At 37.2% G+C, this 22,208-nt stretch overlaps 1 protein-coding gene across 2 annotated transcripts in view; it reads left to right on the forward strand.

Annotated features, from left to right (window-relative positions):
• The window catches only part of ALCAM (activated leukocyte cell adhesion molecule), a 127,493-nt gene that overhangs the window by 102,868 nt on the left and 2,417 nt on the right, over window positions 1–22,208 (forward strand). The window contains exons 7-15 of one of the 2 annotated variants that reach the window (XM_064521611.1): window positions 814–941; window positions 2,774–2,903; window positions 9,023–9,135; window positions 10,059–10,194; window positions 10,281–10,418; window positions 11,969–12,097; window positions 12,801–12,839; window positions 13,162–13,279; window positions 15,192–20,320. In XM_064521611.1, the coding sequence (XP_064377681.1) occupies window positions 814–941; window positions 2,774–2,903; window positions 9,023–9,135; window positions 10,059–10,194; window positions 10,281–10,418; window positions 11,969–12,097; window positions 12,801–12,839; window positions 13,162–13,279; window positions 15,192–15,324 (1,064 nt within the window). In that variant the 3' untranslated portion in view covers window positions 15,325–20,320. Of the gene's footprint in view, window positions 1–813; window positions 942–2,773; window positions 2,904–9,022; window positions 9,136–10,058; window positions 10,195–10,280; window positions 10,419–11,968; window positions 12,098–12,800; window positions 12,840–13,161; window positions 13,280–15,191; window positions 20,402–22,208 lie in introns of those variants that run through there. The other variant, XM_064521616.1, reaches the window with a different exon arrangement.

The following is a 22,208-nucleotide window of genomic DNA, read 5'->3' on the forward strand; positions in this document are numbered from 1 at the left end:
AAGATTAGCATCATTTGTGGAATTTTATTTATTCATTGAAATTAAAACAGTGAGAGTTATCTTTCCAGATTATTTCCTTTATTTTTGTTTATTTTACTCTGTTTTTGAAAAATTAAATTTAGGCTTCTATTTAGGAAGAATAGCATGTATTAAAGTATACTCCTCTTTGCTTGAAAGAAATTAGTGAAGTAAAATATAAGTTGTAGTTCAAGTTCACTGAACATGACAGAAGTATGTTACATTTACAGTTCTGTTGACTGTGTTAAGAGGTCTATTATGTTCACCAAATTCATCTTTTTGAAAGCCAGTAGTGATCAGCATATAGAGTAGCCTTGATAGGGTTGCTCAGTTCTTACTTCTTTCTTTTTAATTCAAGAATACTATTATCTAATGTTAATGAAAGGTGTTGAGAGTGTCAGTTGTTTTTCTGATTGCTGCAGTCATCTAAACAGCAAGCTTCACAGATGACAAATTAATCCCTCATAATGAAATCACACTGTGAAATTGTCCCTACTGATCAGGGTTTTTTCTTTTTAAACACACAAAGTAGTTGTCGTCATTCCTGTTTCAGTTACAGGTACTTTGGTGAAGAAGAATGGATTGCTCTATAATAAGGCTTCTTTGCGGTTTTTTGATTGGGATAAATTTAGAAAGTGTGATTAACTTAAGTTCTTCTATAAAATATCTACACATGGGTATACCCTCACCTGCTTCATGATAAAATTATGTACTCTTTGGGCATGAATACTGTATGCATAATGTTGTTGTAAATTTTTTTGCAAACGCTATTAAATGTGCATGTTATTTTCACAGATCCAACAGAGAAGGTGACTATTCAAGTGCTGTCGCAAAGAAGTACCATTAAAGAAGGTGATAACATCACTCTGAAATGCTCAGGGAATGGTAACCCTCCACCACAGGAGTTCCTGTTTTACATTCCAGTAAGTTTTGCCTCACCATTACTGCTTACTGAAATAGTCTATATCATTCCTTCCTACAGACATTGCTGCATGTCACCATATATGCAATTTTATAAGAAAGGAAGGAAGGAATTTGATGCGACTAAAATGGAAGGTAGCTATTGGCCTTTACATCAGACTCTCGCAGAATGCCTCACCTGGGTTAACAAAGTATTCTTAAAATACCTCCCCGCACCCTGGCCCTGAAATTTTCAGGGGGTTAGGCCTACTAAAATTGTTAGTCTTCATGTCATTTCTCATCATCATATATTTTGAGTAAAAAGTGGTTTTGAGAAAAGAAGTTTAGCACCTTAAATGAAATCATCTCATCTGTTGTCATTAACAGACAAAGATCCAGCAGTAAAAGTACAGGAAATTAAGTCAGCCATTTTTTTGGACCTTCACATATGAATTTTTGTACATTTTTTATGTATTTATTTAAGTTGTTTTGTAGCATGCAACCACAAGCAAGAACTAGTGTGTCAGCACAGGAGCCTAGTGTAGAACAAATCTGCCATATACATAAGATAAGATTAAAAAAGAGGAAATATTAAAAAAAAGAAAAAAAAGAAAAAAAAAGAAAAGAGAAGAAAATTAATCTTCTTATGATTGCTGGAACCTACAGACAGATGTGGCCTTATATTCTAAGGTTCTTACCTTCTTCCCATGTCCTGCTTCTCTCCCTCCTAGTTTATATCCATTTTTGTTCCTACTGCAGTAATGAGCAGAGCTGAGCTTGAGAGAGGGCAAAAGAGGCGGCATGCTTTCAACTATTTCTAAAACAACATGTAGCTCTTTGAACATAGCCTCATCTATTTTAGACTCCAGGCATCTTTGAATTGTTGAAGAGTAGCAAGGGAGAATAGATGCTGAAGTCATCTTACCTCAGAATGGCCACTTAGGTCCAGTGAGACCAGAACTGAGGCTTCCAATCAACTGTCCTTTAAGTTAAAGTCATCCTAAGAATTCACTGTATGCTGGGAAGAAGTGCATGGTATCTTTCCTTGCTCCATGATCGCACTGAGCAAGCTGAACATCCCAGTTTGTTTTGTCAGCTACCTGTAATTAATTCTTTCACTTAAGGGGAGCTGGAATTGCTGATTTCTTTGCAAGACACATGGGTATTATGACAGGCATGCTAAATTTCTTTCTGGGTTCAGAGATATGAATTAGAGTTTCATTCTAAGTCTAAGTCAGCTCCTTGTAATCAAGTGGGAACTGAACAGCTGGAAAGTAACACTTTAGCTAGTTCAAAACACCAGTTTCTGTAGATAACTGTATGTAAGGTAGTGATATACTCTAAAAGGCTCCTATCCTGATGTGGCTCGAACATAGCTTGCTTAGGCTGTTTAAAAATGTGTAATGCAGTGCATTTCACTTCATGATTTTGCCTAAATGAAATGTATCATCTTAGATACAGATTTAGAAACACAATTTCTTTTGCTATGGTGGTTTCTCTTAACACCCTTATAAGTAGACTGTTGCAGACTTCTGTTTTCTTCTCATCTTCTCCCTGTTAAACTTGTAGATTCTGTATTTTAATATCTTCTTAAAATAAGGTTGGTCATTCAATTAAAAGAGCAAGCTTTTAATTGTTCAAGTGGTTTTTAAAACTATGCAGTCAAGCAGAAAATAAACCTTAATATTTTTAGTAGGTGACTGCACTTCAATGATGCTAAATCCAGATGTATTTTATATGCTAAATCTATTTGTATTTATAGAATTTCAGGATCCTTATAATTAAAAAATTCTCAACAAAAATAAATGTTTTTAGCAGGCTTATATACAATAAATATTTTGTTTTCCATCCACAGGGAGAAACAGAAGGCATAAGAAGCTCAGATACTTATGTAATGACAGATGTGAGACGAAATGCAACAGGAGAATACAAGTGCTCTCTGATGGATAAAAGCATGATGGACTCAACCACCATCACTGTACACTGTAAGTCATTGCATTTTGCACTCCTAGTTAGGATAGAAGCCTGTCTTGCAGCTTCTGGGCTGATCGCTCTCTGCTTTACTCGTGGGTGTTTGTCCAGTTAACCTACAGGAGAAGGGTGTTGTGGCTTGTTCGAAGTTGTGTCAGGTCTCTCTTTTTCCCTTTTATTTTTTTCCTTTTCCCCCCTTCTTTTTCTTACTTATTCTAATGTGTTTTTGTTTAAAACTTACTTTCTCACTTCACTGACTTAGATACAGATTCACTTTATGAAACTTTTGCATAGTATATGATACTGTTGCACTGTCATGCGTAGTGTAAATTCTGATGTTTTATAAGTATCAGTCATGCGAACATACATAGCAAATAATTCTGCTTCAACCCTGTCTTCGAACATACTGAAACACACAAGTTGTCCCACAGTGGTATCACTCAAGGTCATCCTTCAAAGTCGAATTCACATTAGTCTAATATCCTTTCATCTTATCTCAATGAAGTCAGCATATAAGGAATTCAGAGAAGAGACTTAGGAATTTATTATGTTCACATAGTTGAAATTTCTTTTTTAGCATTTCCCAGAATCATAGGACTACAGAGCTCGGTAAAGTTACTTTAGCTGGATACTTCCACTCCATAACTGGTCGCTTTGAATCTTCCCTTTATTTGAGAAAAAAAGAACAGGAGGAACTCTTTTAAATTTTGAAATCCTATTACAGGCTGTGAAATGAGACTCAACCCAATTGTGATAGTTTTCCCTGGGAGCACTGATGGTCTCTAGTCTTCCCAGTAGCATAAACACCCTAAATAGTTTACAAATTTAGAGGGACATGTTTAAATGCTCCCACAGTAGTTATACTTTACATAGAAAGAAACTTCACATAGAAAAATACACTGCTGTAGACAAAAATAATAGACGTCTAAGTGGATTTTTCCTCTACACTATGATGTCAAAGTCTTTGAAGTTCACAATCTACCTACTTGCACGGGAAACCTCAAAATTCAGCTTTGTAAGAGCCAGGTCAGGGTTGTGGAGGAAACCAGTTGTTGATAGTAAATGGGATGGCTCCGTTCTGAGGTGCCTTCCATATGAATGAGAGCCATTAGATTTTAATGTCGTCTTTGTCCTTGGCCGGGGAATGCTTAATGCAGCCCAGGCAGGAGGCAGGGGTGCCAGGTAGCACACCAGTTTCCATTCAGTAGGTGTACATAAACTGCATACAGTAACTTCTTAGGCTGCATGTAAATTCCTGAGATCATAGGAGACTCAATCCTTGATGCAGTTCTGAGTGTCTGTTTTCCTTCATGTACCTATAAAGCCCCTTTGATTCCTATACACTCTAACATCAAAATTTTACAGAAGTACCACTTGAAAATGTAGGTATTACGTGACTGTTTTCTCTTCAAAACAGTTTTATCTGATTATATAACCTTTCAATTTCATTTACTCTCTACTTGTCTTAATTTACCATACATTATTGTGTATATTCCTACTGCGTCTGCTGATACTTAGTCCCCACTGTAAGCTAAACTGACACAACTTCTTTCAGTCTGTTTTCATGCTGAAGTCTGACTCTTTAAAACCAACTTTGGTCTTGTGTTAGGTATACTTTTTATGATTGGCTGTCTGTAACTGAACACAATATTCCAAGGAATACTTGATTCATGGCCTCATAGAAGTTAGATGATTTCTATAGTTGGCATATTTTTATTTTTCTAACTTTACTGCTATAACTGTGTGTTTGTTTTTTTCCTGAGGAGATACAGTGCACATAGAATATACCCGTATATGAATAATGACATTATTTAACGTACATTTAATAAGGTCATCAGTTATTTTACTACCCATTCCCTCAGCCAAGGATCAGGGTATGTTAGATCTGGAGAGAGCTCTGTACTGCTGCAGCTATCTGCCCAATGCTGAAGGTAGCTTGGGTGTCTTCACAGCGTATTGTATTTTGCTGGGTACAAAGACCTTGTAAATATTTTTGCTGTGGTATAAAACAACCCCCTTATTTTACTCAAAGCAGACTGCATGACTACTTGGACTTCCACAAATAGTTACTCTAAAGAAGGACTTCTTCAAATCCAGGTTATTTATAACAAGCCAGTTTTCATTTCTCTGCTATTTTATGTGCATGTCAGAAGAGTTTTACCATATGAGAGAAGCATATATTTTCTTGATAGAGGTCTTTCCAGTGCTGGCAGCTAGTGCAGCTACTCAGCACGCATAGATACCAGCTAGCACCCTGCCACCTTACTCCAGTCTATTTTTTTCCTTAAACACCTCCATTCTCAGTAAAACCTTTTCTTAAGTGAGGTACAATGGCCTGGAATACTTCCGTAATTCCTGAATTCCTATACCTTTGCAGCTGTGTGACAGAATCCATCGTAAAGCTACTTTGATGTTTTGCCTTACACTGGTATAAAGCATTTCTGCAGCATGTCCTGTTGTAAGGAGAGCTCTTCCGAACAATTCATAAAATCCAGAACTGCTTTATAATACCCTCTTTCCTCTTTCTACTGCTTTATTTCACATGAATTTTCCAGTATAATCCAATAATTTTTAGTACTTTCTGCTTTTAATATACTTATTTTTGGTGTTAGATGTTCAGTGTTCTTATGCCTTCCTGCTGTTCTTTTCCTTGAAATAATACTTACTGATGCCTGTTAAATCCTACTGTTTTCCCTCTTTTGCTTTATTGCTTTCTTTTACATATATAGATGAGTATTCCTGTCTGTGATGTTACACTGAAAAAGCTTTCATTGTTTGCTCAGGGCTTTTTATTTCCTCACTTCTGCTCTTGGTACTTCAGACTTTTGATTTTCATGAAAAACAAGCAATATAATAATTTTTGTTTACATCTATGAATCCATTTATAGTAATTTTTGTTACATTTCAACTATCGCACTTATTCCCAGTCAGCTTTTACAGAGCAATGTGGGTATGCTGGTTCCTTTCAGTGGCTAGCTAGGGAAAGGTTTTTGCTGGTATTAAAATATATTAGCACTTTATAGCCCTTAAATATTTTTATAGCAAAATATTCCAGCTCTTAATACCAAGGATATTGTTTTTTTTCCCAAGTGGAATATATATTATGAGATCCACAGAAAGCTGAACATCAACATTAAAGTATCTGAGTTACCCATCATAGTTAGGGAAATATTGTATTCATGCCGGAAGTCTTTGCAGGGAGGGATAAGGAAGAGTCTCTTCCTTACCCACAGAGGTTAAGTGACAAACTGGACAGCCTTAGTTCTCACCTCCTCAGAGAGGGGGTGAGATCTGTGGAGTGAGGGCTCAGACTGCGTGGTATTTCTGATAGTCTTTTCCTGTACTGCAGACACACCGAAAATACAGGAGAAATCTTTTGAATGATGCATGGAAAATTTTTCTATTCTCAGTAGACTAAGAGAAGTTTCTGGCTAGCTGATACTATACTTGGAGTGTTCAGACTACATGCAGGTGCTGTATATAGTTTTCCCAATTGTAGCATGGTATCCCCTCTGAGACCTCTTTAAAGGCTGGGAGACAGACCTACACATGCAATGCAGCTTATAAACCCAAACATCAGAAATGTTTGTTCTAGCCTTTCGCACATTAATTCCATACCTCTCACATATGACATGGTAATACATGCAGAATGCACTCTTTGCCTCTTCCCTGTGCTACTTGGTATGCAAAGACAGCACTGAAATCAATGCAAGACTTCAAGTGGGACCACATTAAGAGCTGGCATATATTGAAAATGGTGCCTAATGAGAAGTTTGTTTACGTAAAAACTTTCAAAGCCAAAACCAGAAATGTATGGAAAGTTCTTGCAACCAAGTTTTTCTTTAAACCACTAAGAAGATGAATTTTGACAGTCTTCCATATGCAATGAATATTTTTCCCTTGTACTTCTGTACCCAGCACAGATTACTTGCTAATGAAGCATATAAGTTCAGAAGTAAAAGTATCTATATCACATTTCTTTGTGGACCCTACAGATAAACTGGCAGAATATTAATCCAAATCAAATTGCTCTATGGAGAGTTCCTAGAGGGAATCCAATGCTAAACAGAAGCTTAATTCTGTACTTGCCTCATAAATCACCTTACAAATTCTGCTCTGAGCTATGCAGTAAGTCTTGCATATTACAGATTTGCCTGAACTTCTGTAATAACCTACAGCGCTGTGCAAGAGGGACTGTAGTCTCAGTTCTGCCCCCAAAAGGGAGGGGACACAGGCACGTTACCTAGAAAGAAGACTGGATTGTAGGATTGCTCTGGGCTGAGTGTCAGTCTTGCTTGAGATGAAGGCCAAAAATTTAATGAGTTCCTGCTTCCTGTGATGTGTGTGACAGGAATCCCTCTCGAATGATCTTCTGTGATCTCTTGAGTTTGAAGTGTTATCCTGCTTCAAAGAAATAAATGTTTAAGCAGATGTTGAAAGAGAGTCACCCCAAGAAAACAATTCTTAGCTTTTTCTTCCACCACCCCTCTACCATGGTAGTATGTACTCAAGAGTAACAGAGCAGAAAGAAAAACCTCCTGTGAGCCATCCGATAAAATATATGCAAATATTCACTAGCTGAGTCATTTTTCTTCTTGTGGAAGCAATGGTAAAGTCTGGAGTATCTTGTTAGTTTGGTTGGGTTTGTTAGTTTGGGGAGGCAGGGGGAGGAGGGACAAGACATCCTCTTAAAATGCGGGGAAAAAAAATGTTTTCTCTCTCTCTGATAAGATCTTTGCTTTACTGGTACATAAGTGAAGGTACAGGTTCTGTGACCCTCTGAGACTAGGCATTAGACTTGTAACACAGGTAATGCAGACTAATAGTACAGAATGGACCCTAGTTTCTCCCTGAAATCCTGCTTTTGATTATAATAGAGTTCCCAGGGCAACCACTGAAGGAAGCCAGCAGTCAATTTTGCTGTGTGTGTTTGGTTTTTTTTTTTTTTTTTAAGAAAAACTCACTGTTTTCCCTTTCCTCTACCCATTGTGGTTTTGCCTCAGGCTTTTTGTAGCTCTGCTTAAAAGCTAGAAGAATGTTTTGCAGTCCATTTCCAGCAAGTACTATGCTCATGATGAAATTATGTGTGCTTGCTACTTCAGCTGTTATTTTCTTTTGTGTGTGTGTGTGTGTGTGTGTGTGTGTGTGATAGTAAGCTGATCAGGCAACTTGGCTTTCAAGCCAAGGCGCTGTGCAAGGGGAAGCAAAATAGACTTTTAACTTGGCAAACTCTGCTCTTCTTTCAGTGTAGGATTTTTGTGAAAAAGCAAGCACTAGCCAGCCAAATTCATGTACTAGGAAGATCTAAAACAGTTTCCTGACCTTCCCGTTGTTGTGTCTCACCCTGCCTAGTGCCAAACGCAGCTATCACTGACTCCTTGCAATTTCCCTGGAGCCAAAATAGGTCAGGCAAAGCTTGGCCTCCGATTCGCACAGGGATCATGAACAAAAACTGTTTTTTAAGGTTAGGAATGAGAAGAAAGGAAGCCAGCGGCCTCATGTGTGGCCTACCAACCATATATTTCAGTCTGGCTTGCCCATTCAGTCAGTAGCGTGTCTTATCCACCCTCATCCTCTTCAAAAGCTTCTCCATATGCTCAAGATAAAAATGAAATAGCTTTATCAGATTCCAAAACTTCACCTTTTGTCCTCTCACCCTCTTCTTCACACTTTCATAAGTAACTGTTTGAATTAGTCTAGCTCCACCTGCATGAGTCCTCCCCTGAAACTGCATTCCTACCTGGCGCTTAACAACCTACGCTCGGAGCAATCTGTGCTTCTGCTTTCACGAAGTATGTACTGTTATTTGAAGAACTCCTGCAGCTTCCTGTACCTCCTGTATCATTCTTTCAGTAGTACAAAGTGGAAAAAATGTATCCATTTGTCTAGTGATTAGTGAAGTTTCTCTTTTACTTTTAGCCTATAATTGCACCAAAAACACTAATGTTCTACAAGGCCTATTTTAGAATAATCTCTCTCTTCCTTACTTCTAAAATTGATTTAGATTGTAGTGAAAAAAATGAAATTGTGAATTTAATGAGTGCAATTAGTCACATTTTCTTTCCTTAGTAAGCCTTTGAAATGAGCCAGCATTCTCAGATTAGCCTTTTGATAAATGTTCTTCCTGTCTCAGATTTGGATTTGCAGCTTACTCCTAGCGGAGAAATCACAAAACAGATCGGAGAGGCCCTTCCTGTGTCATGCACGATTTCTTCTAGTAGAAATGCAACTGTCTTTTGGATAAAGGTCAGTGATTCATGTACTTTATCTAAGTAATTCATCTCTTCGGAGTACTGCTGTTACTTCAATGTTTTGGAAGAGAGGAAGCCATTTTCATTGGACTTGATTTGAAGGATATCTTAAAATGAGTGTTATTGTTAAAATAAGAGATACTGACTCAAGTTGATGACTAAAAATTAGTTACTGTAATTTTTGCATTGATTTTTCAAATGCAGAGAAATGATTTTGGATGCCTACTGTACCACTTACAAAGACCTAGGTTTTTTTAAATAGTCTATACAAGGCCCTTGAGAATCAGTTCCCACTTAGAAGGGTAGCCCCATTGGAGGAATTTGGATTTATTAATCACTTTCTCAGACACAGAGTTCTGTTTTTGTCTTGCTTCCAGTAAACGTGATAAAAGGACAAGGCAGGTTGAGAGATTAGATGTTGACAACTGGCTGTTTAGTGGCTGGTGAAAAAGATACTTATCATAGATCGTGAGTTTAAATCAAACCTATATTGATAGAAACCAAAAGAAGTGATATCTAACAGTTGTTTAGTAGCATATGTTCATATCTCATAAGCCTAGTTCCTAGGAGAAAGTTGTTTTTTTTCTATCACAGCTTGTACCACTAGTATTTTTGGCCATTGTACTAGAGAGGCCTGGAACAAACAGTTGATCCCCATGTATGACCCTTTTTTTTGAATGTGAAGTTGTTTCAGAAGAAGGTTCATGGCTTAAATAAACCTTCAATAGTTTCTACGTTTCATACTGTTATGTTGCTGTCAGCTACTGAAACATAATTATTAATGGGGCAACACTTTAGCATTAAGGGTCTAATCCAGCGAAGCATGTGAAGAATTCTGTTGAAAATCGTCATACTTTTAATTTAGAGATAATGTATTCTGAGTTAGAATTCATAGAGACTAACTCCTCACTTTATCAGGACAATATCAGAATGCGAAAAAGTCCATCATTTTCAAGTCTTCAGTATCAAGATGCCGGAAACTACATCTGTGAAACTACTCTACAGGAAGTTGAAGGCTTACAGAAAAGCAAGACACTTAAACTTATCGTAGAAGGTAAGGGAGCAGCATAGCTATGATTATTAATTGTCCTGTTCAGTGTTACATTAACACAATGGTTAACTATAATATTGTTCTTTTAGGAAAACCTCAAATCAAAATGACAAAGAAAACCAACACAAATAAAATGTCTAAAACAATTGTCTGCCATGTGGAAGGTTTCCCCAAACCAGCAGTACAATGGACAGTTACTGGTAGCGGAAGCATCATAAATAAAGCAAGTATCTTTCCTATTAACTTATTCACAAAAAGATAGGTGCATAGGAGGTGTGACAAAGTCAAGGAAAATTTTCCAGGTAGTGAGATTAATGAAACTCAGTCTACTTCATTTATCTAAGAGAAGGTTGTGATCACTGTACCTGCATGATTTCTGATGCTAAAGGGCTTTTGAATGTAGCAGGTGAAGGCACAGAAGATCCACTGGCTACAAGCTGAAGCTGTAGAGGAAAAGAAAAGATTGGAAATTGAATGTACATTTTATATGAGGGTACTTACCCATTTTATCTGGCTATTGTGATTTTGCCTTTGCATAAAGACTTTACAAATAACGATGGAACTGCGCAACTTATTTTAGAAAAAAGGTACTTGATGTAGGCATTGACTGGGGGAAATGCTATGGACTGTGGTAAGTATAAGTCAGAAAATATGGTCAATATAGTCACTTTAGACCTTGCAATTTTCATCCTGATTTTTGTAATTGTTTTCCTATGGTTATACCCACTGTTTTTCATTGGTAAGAGAACCATAATGCAATCATCCTTGGGGAAAAAAAAGGAATGCCCATATGCAGCAGGAAAAATACCTGGAAAATAAGCAGTCTAAAGTATTTTCATATTCATTACCAAATCACATATGAAGAACTGCCACATTTTGCCTTAACAGGAGAAATAAATTAGGTATCTATACAAGCAATCAGAGACTGGAAGTGCAATGCACAGACAGTCCTTCTGTAGATTTCATTAATCCCATTAGGTTTTGCTTTAGTCCTAGGAAAATTATGTATGGCTGTAGTGATCAAGTGTGCAAGGTCAAAATTTGTCCATTCACTGCAGCTATAGGGCAGGAACTGTCTTGAAGCTACATAAATAATTGACAGTTGTTTTTCTGGAGATTGTATTAATCTAAGAACAATGTACAGCAAATGTAAGGAACAGCTCCACATCACTATTACAGCACACATACTGCAGGTACTACTAAATACATCTAGCTTGGCAAAACAATACTTGAAGTAGAAACAACTCAGGACTCTGAATGCTAGAAAGTGGAAAATTTACAGTGATTATTCTCATTATAAGGGCGTAAATGAAAAATATTGAGTTTGAGAGAAATGAAAACTTAGAAGCTTACTTCTCAATTTTCCAGAAGAATTTTGTCACTTAGAATATTTAAAAAATAGTCCAAAGAAGCAAAAGCAAATACAGAATGTACTTAGCTTTCTTAAAAAAATGCCTGTTTATCAATGATCTTACAGTACACAGTATACAAAATGTGAATATAACTAGATATCTTGGCCAAAGTATTTTCTTATAAATACTCATGTCACCATTTAATAAAATCACACACTATTTCGATTGTATATTTAGTGCTATGTGCAGTGTTCTCCTTTACTTGATATTTTTAAAATAAGTTATTCTGTTTTAAAAAGTAAAATATTAGTTGATAGTAATTTCCTTCCAGACATTTCCAGTGTGTCATACAGACAGTGCATTTGTTGTTCTTTTCGTTTTCAAGGATACTAATCCTTTTTTTTTTTTTTAACCTTTTCAGACAGAGGAGACCAAATATGTTAATGGAAGATTTTCCAGTAAAATTGTAATTGCACCTGAAGAGAATGTGACTTTAACTTGCATTGCAGAAAATCAATTAGAAAGGACTGTAACCTCCCTGAATGTCTCTGCTAGTGAGTGTCTTCCACAGACCATTTCCTTAAAGTTGTAGTTTCAAATAAAGTATCCACCTTCATATCCATATGAAGAGTAGGTCTGCATAGTACTGATGGTATTAAGGTGTTCAATCTTTCTGTTTATAAAGTCAAGCAATTGGAAAACCAGCCTGGATTAGTAGTACATAGACTTTATTGGTCTGGACTGGATGAAGGGATTTAGTCTTCCTGACTTTGGCTAGCTCTCTCACATGTGCAATATATTATTTATAAAAACTGATTTTCATTTCTTATTAAATGATTGTCCTCTTATAGTCCCCCAATTTCCAGTTTATCATCACTGGTATGACTTGATTCAGAAGAGAATTCAGCCATGCTGGATTTTAATTAAATGTCTATTTTCAATGATGAAAGGTAGTGAGAGGCTACTGTTTGTGAAAGGGTAATGTGGAAATGCATAGTCAGAAGTATTTATGAGATTAAAGTTCTTTAATAAGATTCTTCAATATGATATATTACAGCTATAAAGTAAAGATTCCTGCTTAAAGATAAGATTAATTACCTTGTTTTTTGGCAAATGTTGCATGAAGTTTCAGTATTTCTGTCACTGCTGTAAATACACAACTATTTTGATAAATACTGCAGCATATGAAAAGAAGGTGACTTTCTGGTATCAACACATTTTTTGTTTTTAATTTCATTTTAACATTTTTCATTTCAGTAAGTATTCCAGAATATGATGAGCCAGAGGATAGAAATGGTATGTATGTATGTCTTTCCATCTCCCTAACCCTTTCTTTTGATTACCTTAGTTCAAGACATATGTGGAGTCACTGAGCAATTTACACAGTGCCTTACAGCTGGACTTGATTTGAAATAGCTAATGCCATGATTGGCTAAGAATGTGACTGATTTGAAGCTTTTATTTTTTAAGAAATATTAAGAAATATTTTTTAAGAACCATGCTTACACTTTTTTGACTTTCTCACCCCTTTTCTTGTTTTCGAAGATAATTCTGTAGAAATTGTGTAATGCTTTACTTTATCATAGCTTATCTCATTAACTTTTCTTCTTTGCTTCAGATGACAATAGAGAAAAGGTTAATGACCAAGCAAAGCTAATAGTGGGAATTGTAGTTGGTCTTCTGTTGGCTGCTTTGGTTGCAGGCGTTGTCTACTGGCTCTATGTGAAGAAATCAAAGTAAGAATTTATGGAAAATTTGATACTAAGTTTTATAAAATAATCATAAAAGGAAAAATGTATTTACCTATTTTACTTCCTGCAGCATTCCAATAGTCAGAGTGGGGAAAAGTTGTTACTGTCAATTAATTGAATATAAGAAGGAAACTTGCTACCTGTGTGTGGCATGTCCTAATGTTTAATGTGACACATCTCTTTGAGGTGGGACTCCTAGACTTTTCCTACCTCTTTCCCAGTCCAGTCACATATAATGAGGCTTTGTTTCCTGACAACCAAGTGTGTACCACTTCTTGCATGCAAATATCGTATCTGCTACTTCACTGTGGGATAGCACCTCTGTGTGGTTTCATTGATTCTAGAAGCTGTCTTCACTTACAGGTTTGGTAGTTCATATGCTTTAAAGATGGAATAAATGACAGAATAAGCCTAAACTGTCTCAGGGAGGAGAGAGATGCTTAATTCAATTGTTCACATGTGCTTTGAGATCTTTGAAGTAAAATTGGTAACAGTAAACCTTGTGTTGCTGAAAAACTAGAAGCCACCATCCAAATTGGTATGTTTTTGCCTTCCTCTGCATAGTACAGGATTTGCCAATGAGACCTGCTTGCTTTCAAGTTTATTATCACACATGCTTACTTCAGAAAATAAACTGGATGATCTCAAAAAGAAACCATGTTTCTCCATCCTTCTAAAGGTGGCCATCGCTATATGCCATTTGGCTTTACCCCCATGTGTTTGTCCCCAGTGAGAACCTCAGGCAGGCTTGTTCTCTAAGGGTTCCTAAGAGCTGTCTCTTAAAAGGGGGAGTAAGGCAGTTATGCATAACATATACAAGTTAGTACATTTATACAAGCAATGTTAAACTTCAGTTGCCTTTTCATATGATTTTTTAAATTAAAATTTGTGATGAAACTGTATCTAAAATACACTACTGGAATTTTACTAGCAACAAATGTTTTATTGATGTGAAAGTACAACAAGGAATTCCCCATCTGTTTGCAGTAGAGGATGCTCATTTTTTGATATTGTATAAGGTTTTTACTCAGCCACAACTTAGCAGAATTCCTATAAATGACCAAGTACAGAACCACATTCGGATATTATACACAAAAAAAAACCATGTTATTTTATGCAAAGCATATGGTTCTTTTGGTAGAAACTGAAAAGTAATAATAATGTTGAATTCCTCTTCCCATACTTTGTTACTCTCATCATAATGTCCCAAATCATTTTCTTTTGTCTCTCCTTTTTGAATATGAGAAAGTAGAATCATGAAACTGAGTGGTGTCCTCTCCCCCCCCCGCCCCACCCCAAGAGGTGGTTAGGGTAAAGGGAGGGCAGAGAAGGTAAAGTATCTTTTCATGTAGTGTTGGGAGAGCTGACAAGAAACTTGGAAACTTACTTATAATTTAAGATAGCTTTTTCATATTCAAAGATAGGACACAGCATATTCTAAAAGGGACAACACTTCCTTTCCTCATGCTCAACTTCTTTTCTACAAGCTTACAGTAGAAATCAGAGCTAGGATTGATTACACAGGTTCACTGGAAACAAAAATCCTTTATAGTTAAATAATAGACTTCATATTTGATACACTGTTGCTGGCCTCTAAAACACTTAATTGATGCATCATTACTGACAATCTCCTGTTCTCAGCATATATTTGAGTTGCTCTGCTATCCTCCCTACTTTCTGCATGCCATACTTGCAAGGACAAGCAGTATGTCAGTACCTATTCTGACAAAGTTTTCAGCACAAATTATACCCTAGAAATAAAAACTGTCCTTACAAAAAGCACCTTATACCTTCAGACACAACCTGTGTCTAATCACAGCCCTCCATCTCCACACAGGCCAAGAGTTAGTAGTTATTTTTTAACCTACCCTAACTCACCTAATCTCTATCCCCAAAGTGACGCCAAAGGAAAGTCTGAGAAGGCAGCAGCACAGAACTTTCCAAGTCTGCCGAGGCAAGAAAAACATTATTTTTTTCATTATTGGTGTTGTGGTTTGTATAATCTTCTATTGTCTTGTCATCTGCACTAAGTAGGAATTATACTTGTACCCTTGGAATATATTCACAATAAATCACTTGCATAGTTACTCACTGCCTCAGCTCCACTTGATGCAAAAGCTGATTATTGCTACATTCTTTTCACTATGAGTATTATCCCATAAATCAGGGACTCATCTGTATTCCACATGCTGCAGCCAGCCCTCTCTTGAATAAAGAGTTGAAGCTACCTATCCTAGCATGCTATGTTTCTCCTTCATCTGAGCAGAAGGCCAAAGACAGAGGATTTCTCCTCTGTTTCCAAAAAGATAGTTTAAACTAATTTGCACTAAACAGTATATAATTTAGCATTGCAGGTTCTTACTAAAGTTTCTATGTCATGCCTCAGCTGAGTGATTCTGGTGCACTCATCTTCAGTACATCCTTCATTTACACTTTGCCAGAAAGAGTTCAGAGTACTGAAAAAATTAAAGATTTAGAAAGAAAATGATGCATCTTGTGCCCTACAGCCCTGTTCTCTAGGCGAGTAAGTTTTGCATTAGGTGGGACTTTTGTCCCATTTTTGTAGGTTGGTTCTGGAGGTGCACAAATCTCATGCCACATGAGGCTAGGTCAAGGTTAACCTGATTTAAAAGGGAGTGAAGGAAAATTCAGCTGGAAAAACTGAAGTTGTAGCAGCAGCAGTCTTAAGATTGAGCATGCTCAGAGCACATCATACTGTCAAAATTCTTCCTACGTCCCAGTAACCAAAAATGTTACTTGCTAGTCTCACTGTAGCCAAAACTAGACACTTGAAGCATAGCAATTACGTTTTTCTGATACTTTATAGGAAATTAGCATATGAAACCAAATGTGGCAGGTCAAGTATGTAGGAAACTTGATGAGTGTTTTGTACAAGACCCAGTACTTGTATTGTTTCTCATGCAATTACCATCTAGAGAGAAGACCAAGTTACAAACATCTCTGAAAGTGTCAGTTAATGCCACAAATCTTGTATAAAAATGGCACAGATTTAATTCAAAAACAGTCCTTGATCACTGGAATATCTTTCTAATCTCTGTGTTCTTTTTCTGCTGCTGATTTGAAAATAATTGGAAGAGGTGAAAGTCAAGATGGGGGAAATGGAAAGAGTTTGCAAATAATCCAGGTTTGGATGTATAAGACTCTTATAGGAGTTGTCAAAATGGTTTAGCTGAGTGTCTAGCATGCCTTTCAAAAGTAATGCAAGCATTAATGAAATTGATGGCTCTTGCTTCAGCACCCAGAAGTATACGTAAGTGTATTATTTTCTTACCTGTCATTATTAGCAGCTCAGGTAACAAGGACAGAGAGCACTACAAATTTTCATCCGTAAACAGAGTTGAGGGTGAGACCTGTGAGATTAAAAGAAATCGGGAATTAAATCACAAAGACAATTTCTGAGTATACTATATGCAGTCAGTATTTAATCTAAAGCAGGCAAAACACTAGAGATAGAAAGTGTTCTTTATTAACGGTAACTTTTTAAACAATATCTAAAACGCATGAAAATAACCACCCCCCCAACACACACAGACACACACACACACTCACTCTCTCTCTCTCTCTCTCTCTCTCTCTCTCTCTCTCCCCCCCCCCCAAAGGAAATTAAAAACTTCCTTTTAGTACTACTTACAGAGAGATTTTGATTATGTTTCCCTGAGGATAGGTTTTTTTTCCTGAAGAGCAAGCATAGATAAATGTAAAATATCAGCCATAATTATAGCAAGAGCTCAGAATGATCTGCGTTTTACAAGTGAATTAAAAAGAACAGTTGAGAGACATAATAAATAAACCTATATTGATATAACCAAATTCTCACTCGTCACAAAACTATGGCCAAAGCATGCTAAGGCTTTGTTTGTGGAAGTGTAGGTAGTTTTAATGAGCGTGAGATAACCTGGCCAAACTTGATCGTTCAGCCCTTTTCAGAAAATCCTCTGGAATATTTAAGTGTATTCAGACTGAATTGCCCAACTGAACGCTACCATCATGAAGTCTCTCTTGAGGTGCAAATGCAGCAAGTCTACAGTAGTGAGTGCACTAACTAAAAAAGTAGGGAAAGACCATTGTCAAAGGTTAAGCTGATTAAGGACTGTTTGTCTAGTGCCTCAAAGTCACCTGAAGAAGTGACAGAAACAATGTTTTGAGCCATTCCTGTGTTACAAACCCAGGCCACATCTATTGAGCTCTGAGGACTGGTGCTATGCCAAGGCTGCCTGTGCCTCTGTTGCTGGCACAGCACTGCCTATGGCTCACACTGCTGCAGCTCTCCGTAGAAAGAACTCGTCTGTCCCTTAGTAATGCCGTTTAGCTAGCACAAAAAAGGGCAGGAGCATTGCTTGGGCTGAGGTGGTGAGTCTGCCTAGATAGCAGTAATGGGGGAACAAAATTAAAAAAAAGGTCAGCAAGATCACAAAACCAGCAGAATTAAAAACTGTTGTATCTCAGTCTCAGGCACTGAGGCTCCATATCCATCTGATTTTTGGACATGCAAAACTTCTGCTACACTCATTTCACAAAAGTAGCACATACCAGCTTCTGTAAGAGTTCTGGATATCCTGTCTCCTTCTGAGTCAGAGCACTGCCTTTTAAATCTCCATTTTTATCCATTTTGGTGTAAGGAAAATATACATGATACTTAGTGAAGGGAATACCAGTTTCATTGAAGGCAGAACTAAAACAGTTTAAAAATAAAACTTGATAGGATTACAGGACCTCCCATTTTTAATCACTGAGCAATTTTAACTTAAAAGAGTAATGCTAGTTACAATGCCTTCAGTTATTAAATATCAGCTCACGTAAGATACTTTGGGCACTGCAAAACTCCTGATATAAGAGGCAAAAAAAAAAAGTGGGGAGGGGGAGTCATAGTGAGCCATACCAAGAGTCTGTCTAGCCCACTCTTTTCTCTTCAGGGGCAGACATAAGTGGATACATAAGGCAGTGTAAGAATAGGGCAGGCACATATGATACAGCTTTCTAACCTCCAGTTTATTGCAACTCAGGTAATTTCCTGAGTCCAGATCTTTTGAGCATATCGTCTCTTTCCCTGCTGTCTCCAATTTTGTAAGGCTTGTTTATAGAAGAGACTTGTCATTCAAATGACAAGCCAAATTCTGTGCGCTACCTAAAACAAACACATTTGGTTTTTAAATTTTTTTTTTTAAGTGGAAATTAAAGAGCTTTGTAAAAGGTTATTAAGATCACAGAAGAAACTGTGTCACCACCAAAGCACTGGATTTTCTTCTTTGTCATATCTTACATCCTTTCCTTCTGTGCAGATTTAGTCTTTCAGGTTTTGAGATATCAGAAGAAAGTAGAAAGTTACTGCACAATAGAAATTTACCACTGTAGGACAAGTTACTTCATGACCTAATCGTAGTATTTTTAAAATTACTTTTGTCAGTGATAAGCAGAAGCTTGGATCTTTGTAGTAACTGGGTTTTCAGCAGAATTGGTTCTGCACAGAAGCCTTCTTATCAGCTACACAAACACAACAGAGGCAGTCTAGAAACAGCAGGGAAAGTCATACAACTTGGAACTTGGAAGCATTAAAACATAGAACCACTTAGGAAGTAAAACCAGAATGTTTTTTAACGTGGTCTTGCTCAGTATAATCCGTGGGCTCTCAAGCCCAGAATTCCACGCTCGCCTCGCACGCCCCGTCACATGCTGCTGCCCCTCCTGGAGAGCCGGCACTGCAGTAGCACCCCCAGCACTGTTGAGAAGGGGGATTTGCACCCCCTCAGAAGCTGCTCTAGGCTAAGGACTAAACTGTGCTCTCTTAACACTACTTTTCAAGGCTACTTGAACTCAGGGCGCACACAGTGCTTTTAGCCACTGCTTAGTGGCCTTTGCTCAGATGGAGGACACACACAGAAACTCCACTAGCAAAAATTCAAATCAGTGGTTTTGTAAGGTACATACCTGCATGGTGTCAGCGTGACACGTCACACGATCTTGCTAACCTGTGTCTTCATTGTATTTTGCAAGTCACTGTCACTGCAGACCTTTACCCTGAAGCAAGGGTGAGCATATGCATTAATCTGTCACAACAGACATTATTGTTTCTGTAGGGGAAACAAATTATCCACAGAGAAAATGCGTATAGGATAAGCTGCTTTGACACAAGGGATTTACTTTGTCCCACTCAAACACATTTGCTCATTTACATTTTAAAAATTGTGGCCTTTAAAATGTTATCACCGCACTGCAGGAATCTCTCACCTTGGCAGACAGTGAGTCTTCTCACATATTAAAGGAACAGCTTAATGGTTTTATTGTACTAAGCTAAACTGAGCTCTTAACTCATTAATTCATCTCCACTATTCGTATTAAAGACAACCTGCTATTTTGAATGAGGCATACTTCTTTTCTCCCCGTCAGACATTTACACAATCTCTTCTTCATCCAAAGATTGTCAGTCATAGTAGCACAGATCTAGGAGACAGAGTGGTTTTTTTTCAGTGTTGCCTGATTTTTCATTAATTTCTTCACAGCTAAAAGAGCTTCTGTTTGGCACAGGCTCTGAAAGTCAATTACTACAAGTACACAAGAGATTGCTACGTTGATAAAGATATCTTAGCCACACTTCTACATTTTAGTATGCCTTAAAGCAAACTCTTTTTATTGAAACAAGCTACACAATTAATTTGTCAAGAAACACGGATCTGCACTACTGGTTTAACCTTACTAAATGTTCTCTACAAGCTAGGTCAGAATAATTTTGAATTCTTCAGTAAGACAGATACATATACACAGGCCTGCTGCAATACTTCTTGCAGTACTAACTCCAGTGGGGAAATTAGTGCTTTTGGTCTATATACAGACATATGCAAGCCTATTGCTCTGCTCAGAAGAGAACTGTAACAACTTTCTCTTTTATTGAGAGGGGAAGAGACACTGTGATTAATGTGAATACAGAACAAAATGCTGTAGACATGTAAAATTGACCTTAACTTTTCATTATAGGACAGCCTCAAAACATGTAGACAAAGATCTTGGAAACATAGAAGAAAATAAAAAACTAGAAGAAAACAATCATAAATCTGAAGCTTAAGAGACAAAATGTGTCAGTCATGATTCCAGGTAGGTGTCGCATATTGCAACGTTTAACATCCGTTTGTCAGCCGTTTCCCTCTGTGGAAGAGAACTGGATCTGGTTATCTCTGTAACATGCACTCTGCCCTGCAAAAGGTCATTTCTCCTCAGGCAGTAAAAGAGCTGCACTCCTCAAGCCAGATGATGCCAGATTCCCCCCACCTCTTCCCAGCACTGGGTCCTACCTGCTCTAGGAATCACAGCAGTAGCTTGGAGGCTGTTGCATTCCTCCAGAGTGGTGGGCAGTGGGGGTGATTTTGAGTCTTCTAGTATTAGGATAGGCAGACTCAAGTCCCTAGCCAGCTAAGAATTTTTATCAGCATATGGATATATTAAAGAACTCTAACATTTAGATGCAAGTTAGTACTTGGCTTTCTTTTAACTCATGCACTCCTGAAAATGAGAAACAAATTTGTATATTATACCTTTTGCAGTGTGTGTGCACGTGTAGAGCTTCGGTATTGTTTAGAAACTCTTAAGGTATGACTTCAGCTATTCACAGGAGCTTCCCTTATCAAAAACAATAGTTTCCAAGTCTTTGGCCAGCTTTAATCATCATCACTGCAAGAGGCATGAAACTTTTCTTAGAACAAAATCATTCTTTTATTCAAGATTTCAAAGGCTGATAGTATTATCAATTTTATCCTGGAAACAGACATTGTATATTAAGTTAGCAACAATGCAACAGGTGTGAAAATCTCCCCAACTAGGATCTGTATAAATTAAACTCGACAGCCTGACCCAGAAGTTCCCTAGGGGACACAGGGGCACTACGAAACACCAACAGCACCACCCAGTGTTTGCAGATCTATACACCACTGCTGCATCTCTCCCCTTAAACCCTCTTTCTGAACAGTGGAGCCCATTTGAAACTAGCACTGTGGTAGCACAAGAGTGTGAAGTCCAGTTAACCACCCATAGTGAGATTTCTTGAGTTAAACTTTTTTTTTTTTTTTTTTTAATTAAAGGAGTGGTAAGTGTGCTGCAGTACTGCACAGTGAGTTCCTCAACAGGAAAACCATAAATGGTCCTGATTTTCAGTGTGCCATTAATAACTAATGATCTTAAGTTAATAGCATTGGATACCTACTTTTGGTCTCAAAGTTTCCAAGTATATAGTGGAGTTAACACAGATTTCATATTTCAATAAAAAGGTTTCAAATTTAAGTAAAACTTGACAAAAACACTTGATAGCACTGCTTATTTATAATTTAAACATGTAAATATTGTCTGTAGTTTTAAATTACAAATGGTTATTTTTACACTAATTATTCAGAACTCACTAGGTAGAATGATTACTTACTATGTAAAGAGATGTAACATTGCCGTATGGACTTTGTTAACAAAATGATTGTTTTCCTAGTTGGAGAGAGGAAATTAGGAAGACCAAAATTATGCTCTGTGAATGATGTAAAGTGGGACCTAGGTGAATTTTGAAAAGATGCAATGCACAAACACCCAGGGTTTCCACTGCAATTCTATGGGAAATTTCTGTACTATCTTTGGTAGGCACTGTTTTGTATCTTTTTCCTGGACCACTTACCTTCTACAGTATCGCAATACTGAGGTGATTAGACAGAGGTGAAATTAGCTTGAGGCTATTTATTGAACATATTTATTGAACATAGCAGTTCAAATAACATCCTCGGCCTTCAGCACAGTCTTTTGTTATAAATTTTTGATTTTTTCAGTTCTACATAAATAGTTCTATACATGCTTATCCATAAATGCATTACTTATCTGATGAACTTCCTTGATTTACCAGTAACAATGTTGCAGCAGCTATTCTCATCAT

Source organism: Dromaius novaehollandiae, chromosome 1 (assembly GCF_036370855.1).
Source record: "Dromaius novaehollandiae isolate bDroNov1 chromosome 1, bDroNov1.hap1, whole genome shotgun sequence".
In the NCBI taxonomy this organism is placed as follows: domain Eukaryota; kingdom Metazoa; phylum Chordata; class Aves; order Casuariiformes; family Dromaiidae; genus Dromaius; species Dromaius novaehollandiae.